This window comes from Rutidosis leptorrhynchoides, chromosome 5 (assembly GCF_046630445.1).
Source record: "Rutidosis leptorrhynchoides isolate AG116_Rl617_1_P2 chromosome 5, CSIRO_AGI_Rlap_v1, whole genome shotgun sequence".
Taxonomy (NCBI): domain Eukaryota; kingdom Viridiplantae; phylum Streptophyta; class Magnoliopsida; order Asterales; family Asteraceae; genus Rutidosis; species Rutidosis leptorrhynchoides.
This window is the reverse complement of record NC_092337.1, coordinates 83,193,447-83,203,348: the sequence shown is the minus strand read 5'-3', so window position 1 is coordinate 83,203,348 and position 9,902 is coordinate 83,193,447. Positions and strand designations below refer to the sequence as shown.

General features: G+C 31.6%; 1 protein-coding gene across 1 annotated transcript; it reads right to left on the bottom strand.

Annotated features, from left to right (window-relative positions):
* Positions 1 to 2,049: 2,049 nt before the first annotated feature.
* Positions 2,050 to 6,419, bottom strand: LOC139850335 (nuclear poly(A) polymerase 3). Its single transcript, XM_071839919.1, has 10 exons — positions 6,324 to 6,419; positions 5,591 to 5,668; positions 5,219 to 5,326; positions 5,066 to 5,128; positions 4,805 to 4,966; positions 4,596 to 4,709; positions 4,230 to 4,292; positions 3,484 to 3,783; positions 2,679 to 2,843; positions 2,050 to 2,574 (listed from the first exon to the last, which is right to left on the bottom strand). Exons 1-10 carry the CDS (start codon positions 6,363 to 6,365, stop codon positions 2,182 to 2,184), a joined length of 1,488 nt encoding a protein of 495 aa, XP_071696020.1. The 5' UTR covers positions 6,366 to 6,419; the 3' UTR covers positions 2,050 to 2,181.
* Positions 6,420 to 9,902: the final 3,483 nt, after the last annotated feature.

Here is a 9,902-nt window from a genome sequence, read left to right as displayed (position 1 = left end):
ATAAGTTTGAAGTTTGGAAAAAGTTTTATAATTCTGCAATCTTAAATTTTCTTGCACAGTCATGTTTGCAGAATACATTGTGGAGAAAGTTTTCTCCATCATATCAGCATCACTTATTTCTTGACCACAGAATTGAAGCTTTGAACGGATCTTGAACATGGCCGAGCTGTATTCACTTACCTTTTTGAAATCTTGGAACCTTAGATTTCTCCATTCTTTCCTCGCAGCTGGGAGTAATATTTCCTTTTGATTATCGAATCTACTCTTGATACTTTCCCATAAAACATGTGGATCTTTGATAGTGAGAAACATATGTTTTAAGGTGGTATCAATATGTTTGCGAATAAAAGTAATTGATTTTAATTTATCTTGATCGGAACAAGTATTGTTTTCTTTTAAAGTTTCTAGAATACCCAATGATCCAAGATTTATTTCTACGTCCATAACCCATGATGTGTAGTTTGTTCCCGGTACGTCTAGGGCATCAAACTCAAGCTTTGATAAGTTTGACATTTTCTATTTTCAGAAAGATGAGCAACATAAATCATAATCATAATCATAATCAATTTTTTTTTTCATAGACAAATAACAACATGAAATTAGAATTAGTTTAGATTAATAAGTAGCAAACAAAGGAATAATGGTATGATTACAAATAATAAAACCATAAGGGAAGGATAGAATATAGGTTCATCTAGTGGTGTACAAGCAACAAGGATGATAGCTATTATGACCAATACAGTATGAAAAATCATCCTTGAGTTAATCATCTTTTAATAAAAAAAATTTGGAGAGTAGTAATTTGAGAAAATGAAGATTGATTTGTGAAAATGTGAAAACGGGGATGTTTAATTTATATTTGAAAAATATAGTCGTTGTAACGTCGTCAATCGACGTTAACAACCATTATGTATATATGACCGTTGTAACGTCGTTAATTAATGTTAAAGATCGTTATGTTGCCGTTGTATTAAAATAATTTTAATAAAAGAATTTTATTAGTATAAATATGATTACTATAAAATACATTTAGTATAAATACGTTTAGTATAAATACGAAGATTAAGAGAATAAACATATTATGCATAAATAATAAATTTAAGAATAAACATTAGTATGCATGAAATAAATAATGATTAATTGCATAAGTAATCATAAATGTTAGATAACATAAATATAAATGTTAGTGAAGTTAATAAGAGTTAGATTACAGAAAATATAATTCATGCGGTATAACCGACCATATATAACTTAAATAACATAAATATAAATGTTAGTGAAGTTAATAAAAGTTAGATTACAGAAATATAATTCAGACAGTATAACCGACCATATATAACTTAAATAACATAAATATAAATGTTAGTGAAGTTAATAAAAGTTAAACAATTTCTTACCTTGATTAGTGACGTGTGCTTGCTTAGATAAATCTTGATTATACGGAGCACTTCGTGCTGATAACGTGTTATAATTCAGTAGGCTTATAACTACCTTTAGTGACCTGGTTCTTGACTGTAGACTAATAAGTATATAGAGAGAATATGAGAGAAGTATGTGTTTTATATATGTTTGAAGTGTGTGAATTATGAACTCATAACACACATATTTATACTCAAAAAAATCTACTATAGAATATCTATATCTATAATAATAATAAAATTAGCATCCAATATTGACTTTTATAACACTTATAAGTTATTACTAGAAAAAAAAACAAGTATTGGAATCCAAAACAAGTATTGGAATCCAAGTTCATGAAGGCAAGTCGGAACTTGCAATCCGAACTGACTTATTATAATCAATATAGTTTTGGCAATATTCAAGTTATTGTATCTGTTAAAATATAGAATATACATCTGGAGCATTTATTGAAAATCTACACTCGGATCAATTAGTTATCACCATCATACAGCAAAACTCCGACTCAGCAAGATCAAATGCTTACAAACTTACATGTCTCTACTCAATATCCAATTCCTTTTTCAATTTTGTATCATATCATATATTCCACCATACAAAAATGCAATACCCCCATTTTATAACGTTCGCCTTTAAAAAGAAAGAGCTTAGTTCAATATCTCCCATGAACATAAAACTAAGCATTCTAAAATTTGGGTTTCGTTTTGCAGTCACTGCAAATAAACCACAACAAGAAGCACGAGAACAAAGGTACCTGCCTCATTAATAAACCGAATTATCATACTGCGCGTCCCCAGTATCACCATTACATGCCAAATATCCAACAACATAATCAGGCGAGTGTGCCGAGTATACAGGCACCTTACGTTGCTCATAACTAAGATTTGTCTTTAATTGTTCTTTTATATGATCATCTGCAAGGTCCAACTTTTTTGGTAGCTGAGATGATTGAACCATGGTCAAAGTCAAACGTCCCATGTTACCAGGAAAACCGATACCGAGTTTGTTCATGAAGAATTGTGTTGCGAAGTTTAGGTCCAAGTTATCCCCTCTGCCTGGCACTAGTCCCCAGTAGAAAACAACGTTGGGCACTCGTATGCTTATGTCGATGTATTCTGTTGGGTTTGGATCACATAAAGCATGCAACTCCTCTAACTGTCATAACCAAAATTTAACCAACATGGGTCAAATTTAAAACCTTGACTAGAAATAAACTGGTAAAAGGAGTTATCGACTGAAGTTAAAGTTATTATGTTTACCTTAATTAGAAGACTGCGGATGTGTGATTTTACCCATTGTACCCAAATCCCAAGCTCGTCTTTTTCATAACTCGAAATACATATTTTTATGAAATTCAGGTAAGTCTTTGAGTATGGAAACGTCTCAAAGAGGTTTCGCCAGTCAAATTGTGACCTCAAAGGATCCTGCATCAACAGGACTTGCTTAATCAGATCTAAGAATAATAATAATAACAATTAGGGAGTTATCTTTCATTGGTACTAAAGACAATTATGTTCATTTAAAGGACATTAACAAAGTACATAGAAAAGATATCGGCTCCATGTCATGAAAAGTACAATGTGTTATGCGTGAGCACACACATTTTACTTATAACCTGTTGACTATTAGTCAACTAAATTTTACAAAAAGGTAAAACGAAATATGCATTTTGGTTTTGTTTCAGAATAGAGGTATTCAGTCTTGACTTATATAAAAGGTCAAATCCACTTGTTTGGTTCAGTTCTGTGTTTAATGTCTAGAACCAAGCAGAAATGATCCACGTATAGACTAACTTATCTTATATCATGTTTCTTTAATAATCATAGTCGTTGGATCTTACATTGGGCAGATTTAGCAAGTGATTCATTCTAAAAATTCGCCTTGAGCTTCATGTAATTGTGAAATCTTTTATTCAGGTATTAATTTAGGTTAAAATGCTACTTCTTAAAGATATTGGTAGCCACACATTAACTTACCTTTGTTAGAAATTTCAGATTTTGAGATAAAAAACAACCCAAATTGACTCATTCATAACTAAATCGGTCGAAATAGCAAAATGCGTACCTGAGTTTGACGATGTCCTCTACGAAACTCAGATCTAATCTTATTAAATGTGCTAGTAGTAATATTTGAATGGCAATACTCATGTGGGCTGCCTGGCAACTGAATATTCATCATTGATCGTATTCCAGGTGGAAGAGGTGGTGGAGTTGCTCCTTGTATAGCAACTGGTTCGGGCCAAGGCCATAAGGCAAATGTCTTGAAGAAAGTTGAAAGCAAATTGACCAAGCTGGCACTTGGATTTTGCAGACAAACAAAGGCAGTTAAAACAGTGAGGTGAATTCCTCTAAAGTACCCAAATAACTGCAAAAACGAATTAAAGACAACACATGAAATAAGAAACGTCAACAGTTACCTGGTATGAGTTGAGGATAATAATAAAGGTAGCAAAATGGGTAGTTCGGGTAACAGTTGGATTAGGTCAGACGGGTAACTTTTAGTTTTACTACATCTTAAGACTTTTTGTACCCAGAATTTTTTTATAAATTAATTATAAACAATTGGTCTATTAATTATGATTACTATATCACAATCCTGATCTACCCGTTTGGAGAAAGTAATCTAGGAGGTTGCATACATCAGATATACACTATAGGCGAAGTTAAACCCACGTGACCTGTTCATTTTCTACTACATTTATAATTTGACCCATTTGACTAGTTAGAGATAAAACACAATTCAAATCAACGAACTCGTAAGTAAAGAAAATAAAAGAAAAGAGAAAAAAACTACGTAGGGAAGAATCTTACATCACTATACAGCCCCCTCCTCTTTGCCCATGACTTAACACAGTATAACAGTTCCCGAAATCTCTGCATACAAAAAAAGGCAAGTTAGTTAACAAGTGAGATTAATAAGCAACTCCGATTGTAAAAAGAACATAAATTGTCAAAAAATGCATCGTTATCCGGTAATAAGATCGTGTTGGGTTCATACACGTGTAGTGAGATCATGTTTCGATAGATATGTGATTGTTTCAACGCAAAAAGTATATTCACAATCGATACATGGGCATAACCTACAAGTAGAAGATGAATGACAAATAACAAAGAAGTGAAGAACAAAAACAGGAAAGATGTTTGTCTTTCTAACTTAGTAATGGACAAACTTCGTACCGCAACATCTGGAACGAGCTGCAGGATGCTATTCTTTACTCGTACTCCAGACAAAGTTGTCCAGCTTATTTCATCAATATCCTTTGACAAAGAGAGGTTGAATATATCCAGATTCTATTAAAAAAAAAAAAAAAACAATTACTAACCCATTGCACTAGTAATACCAAAATGTAAAAAAAATAAATAAATAAAAAAATTGTTTCGGCTACCTCTGGAACAGTAGTAACTTGAAGTTTAGCGAGAGGCAAATTAATCAAGATTCCTTCAAATGTGAACTGCAACAAAGGAGTTTTTGCATCCTTGACACAGTTCATACCAGACACTTCTGGTCTCCCTGCAAGCATGTTGTACAAAACTATGAAAAAATCTTCCTGCTCAACAAAAAAAAAAAAGCAGGTTCAGGAAATTTTATACTTAGATAATATTTATTATTAAGTATTAATACATGAAACAGCAGGATGAAGACTCACTGCAATAGAAGCAAAACAAGGGCCAACACAAATAATGTCAATGTTGCTATCCGCGTTATAAACCTATAAAATTCATGAATGAATTAGAGCACTATAAAATCTATGCGCAATACAACATAAAAGCCAAGAGAGCAGATGTAACAATAAACTCACATCAAGACCATAAGATCCATATGGTAATATTGTTACCGAAGCATCTTTAATTGAATTTTGCGGCAGCCTACGTTGAAAAGCAACTCTTTTAATCCAAGTCCTCAGTATCTGCATTGTCAATAAGCAGACTTCCATAAATCAATAAGATGTTAAACAACCTCTATCACCTTCAATATCCCCTTCTTTATTTTGTTTCTTTTTCGGTTACTTCAATCGGCATCCTTCATTTAGTTCCTTTTTTATTTCGGGCACCCTAACAGTAACAAACGTGCGCGCGCGCGCACGCACACACTAGCATACACATATATCATATGCCTATATACATATAAATAGTAGATATACTTATATACTTCCATAAACCAATCGCATTACCTCATTAAGCTTGTCAACAACTTTCCTCCTTCTTAACTCTTCTTCTGGTGAAGCAACAAGTCCCTCATCACTAAGAAACTACAAAACACAACCAATCGCAAATTAATTTTAATTACATTCATAACCAAGGTTGCAAAAGACGTGAGACGGGGTCGAGATGGTCGGGTCTTAATAAGGTCGAGACGTTCGAGATGGGGGTCGAGACGGACGTTGACCAAAGTTGACTTTTAAATATATAAGTATATATATGTATATATGTATACATATTTTAAATCCAAAAACTTTAATTGATTAACTTGTACCCATAATCGCTATCACCGTTAATTCGATACACAAAATTCAAACTAAAATACGACAAATTTGACCGATTTTACCGACTTTCTGGTTTTTCTAAATTTTGACGGACTTTGACTCGATTTTTTTCAACTTTGACCCGAATTTGACCGTTGACTGTCATATTAGACGGTATTCTTTGAGACGGGACGTACTAGTCGCAACGGGCGTCGCAATGGCTCGAGGGTATTTGGCAACAGTGTTCATAATACATAATCCTATCAAACCATGCAAATAGTAGATATAGATATAGATACACAGCATTAGAAATTACAATACAAAATCAATAGCAACATAATTTTAATTACAATCATAACACACTATACAGTAATCATCATATCAAACGGTGTAAACAGTAGATATAGATATACAACATTAGAAAATGAACTGTAAACCTAACCTTTAAAAGAGAACTTGAATTCTCTAATTCGGATTCTGACATAGCTGAATCAAACAATTGATAATGACAGTGATAACGAAATAACGGTGCGGTGTTATAGTGATTAATCGGAATGTAATGAAGATAAGAAAATCATTTTTTGAAAGAAAAAAAATAGAGGAATGATTGAATGTAATCGAGCTGAAAATTAGGGTTTAAAAATGGAGTAGAAAAAGAATTTAGGAATGGAAAAAAATTGTTTGTGAAAAAATAAAAATGACACAGGCAGATATAGCTCTGTGTGTGTGTTTATTGTTGCTTTTATTTCCGAATTTGAACGTCAAGTTTTTAAGGATCATGAGAAGCGTGTGACACGTGAGGGGCATGTGATCGTCAGATCGTGTAACACGTGAGAAGCATTTTGATTTTTGATCAATCATTATTGCAAGTTAAACTCGGGAAAAAAAGAAAAAATTATGCCGTTGATACCTGTAATTTGTTAACATTATCATGACAACATCTAAACTTTTATTTTTGCGTAGTTGGTACCTATGTTTTGTTTAACTTGCGTGATTGATACCTCTAACTAACTATAGTCAAATTATAATGGTTAACCCCTCACATGTGCCACGCATGTGAACGTATATTCGTCCGTTTACATAAATGATAGTAAAATCTAAAATTCACAAAAATTTATTTCAACAAATCAACGAATAGAAGCACTCTGCATGCGATCAAATAGTACTCTTATCAATCATATCAAATTTACAATTTACACAAATTTATTTCAACAAATAAAATGTTATAACATATAAAAATTAAATCTTCCCAAAAAATCAACTCCTCAGGTCACCCAGTGGGTATTTGGGTCTTGTTAACTCGTCATAATAAACTAAAAACGAATTCATCGCAATCGAATTCGATACTCGACTCGATCCACATTTTAATGATTAATGATCCTAATGATAATCATGTCGGTTTAGATGGGAAGACAAGTGCACGGCACTTTCAGAAATCAATCCATTATCGATTAATTTTGTGTATTATTAAATCATTCAATTTGTATTTAACTAAGCGCTTTTTTAGGTTTATTCGGAAAAGATAGAATTAAAGCATTCTGGTCGGAAGTTTGAGAAGAAGCTAGAGTTATATGCCACTAAGTATTGATTCAGTTTATGATTTTAACCTTGTACTATTTAAATGTACTCCTATGTATTTCTAACATGTGATTCATTGATACTGAAACTTAGATATCTTATTTGTTCTTTGCTATATTAATTAGTAATGAAGTAATGAAGTAATGATGTTTATGTATTAGTAATTTCAGTTTGATTTAAGTTGGGCATTATTTCTTGAATCGAATTAGGGAACGTTTCTAATATAATTTGGGGGTTGATTTGCAGAGGTTAAAGATACAGTTGCTTTAGGTGCTCAAAAGGCAATCAAGAAGGTTTGTTTATGTTTTCGTTGATTAAACTCGTTTATGTTATAATAATTGTAGCAAAAATGGATGTCATTCACTAGCTTAATGGTAACCTTTAATATTTTCCTTTTCACTATATGTATTATGTACTATTGTGGTTGATGATAATCATGTCGGACAATCATACCCTCACATGCGTGGCACATGTGAGGGGTTAACCATTAAAATTTGACTGGAGTTAGTCTGAGTACCAACCACGCAAGTTACACAAAATCTAGGTACCAACTATGCAAGGAAAAAAGTTTAGGTGTTGTCATAATAATTTAAACAAACCACAGGTACCAACGGCGTAAATTTTTAAAAAAAAAAAAGGAAGTGAAAGTTGGAATGATGGCATGTTTGTCGACAAATATTTTGGATTTTTTTAAGTTTTTATTTTCTAGCTTTTATGAAAAGATTTCTGAGTTGTAATCCCTTAAATCCAATAATTTTTTTGAAATTCAACGGACCAATCAGAGTGCGACATGTGGCGCAACAATCACGTGGGATTGAAAAGAAAAAAAATTTCAATTTTTTTTTAAAAAAAAAATTTGAAAATTTATTTTTTAAAATTTTATTTTCAAAAAAAAAATTCCAAAATTTTGTTTTATTTTTTTTTTAAATTTAGAATGTCAAATCCAATCACATGTGATTATCAAACCCAATCACATGTGATTGTAAAACACAATCACATGTGATTCTGCACGTCAAATCCAATCACATGTGATTGAAAAAAAAAATTGAAATTTTTTTTTTTCAAAAAAAAATTTCAACAGGAAACAGACTTTAATTCGGTGATTTGATTAAATTTGTTAGCGTATCGTGATCATATCTTCAAAATTTCAGACTTTAATTCGATGATTTGATCAAGTTTTGATCAAAAACTTGTGTTTAAAAGTTTTAGCACAAATTTAGTAATTTACTGAAATTAGTCATTTTACTAAATAATTTTTTTTCAATCACATGTGATTGAATTTGACATGCAGAATCACATGTGATTGGGTTTTACAATCACATGTGATTGGCATGCAGAATCACATGTGATTTACTGCATGTCGAATTCAATCACATGTGATTGAAAAAAAAAATTCGAAAAAAAAAAAATTCAAAAAAAAAATTTAAAATTTTTTTTTAAAAAAAAGTTTTTTTTTTTTTTTTCAATCAAATGTGATTATCATGCCACGTGTCACACTCTGGTTGATTCCTTGAATCTCAACTTAAAAGTTGGTTTCATTTGAATATTTCTCACAGATTTCTATCAAATAAAAAGTTTTGTTTAGTTACAAGAACTTAAAGCTTTTTGACAGAAAATAAAAACTAAAAGTTAATTGAACTAGCATTTGAGAATTGAGAAAACTTTCTAAATTTTTGTTATTTTATTTTTTATTTTAACAATTTCAGCTACCCTGCAAAACATAAAAATATATATAAAAAGTTAACAGCTATCAGCTATAAGCTACCAACTAACAACTAAAAGCTACCAGCTATCAGCTAGTTTTGCCAAACATACCCTAAGGGTATCTATGACAAAACTAGTTGGTAGCTGTTAGTTTTTTATATGTATTTAGTTGTTTAGTAGGATAGCTGAAGCTGTTAAAATCAGTGTTGCAAAAGTCGACCGACTTGGCTGATGCGTCGTTTTTTATGCATGGCCGACGGGTCATGGCTAAAAAAACGGTCAACAGTAAAAAGTTGGTCAAAGTCGGAAAAAGTCGGTCAAAGTCGAAAAAATTCGGTCAAAGTCGGTCAAAGTAAAAAAAATATTATATTTTTATTTTGTAATATTTTTAATAATTTTTAATTGTTTATATTTATTGTAAATATAGTTTATATTTTAAGGTTCGATTTCTATATACATTAAATATAAATATATATTTAATAATACTATTTTAAAAAGTCAATATTAGTCAACGCCCGACGTGTCCCTGTTGCGTCTCCGTCTCGACCGACTCGTCCCTCCAAGGTCATGACCGACGTGTCCCCGACTCGCATCTTATACAACCTTGGTTAATATAAAGAGTAAAATGATAAAAAGCTACCAACTTTTTCCTAAACGATAGTTTAATTAACTTTAACCTTTTCCTTCCTCAAAAAACTTTAAACTCTTGTAATCAAACGAAAATTTTACTTGATATGAG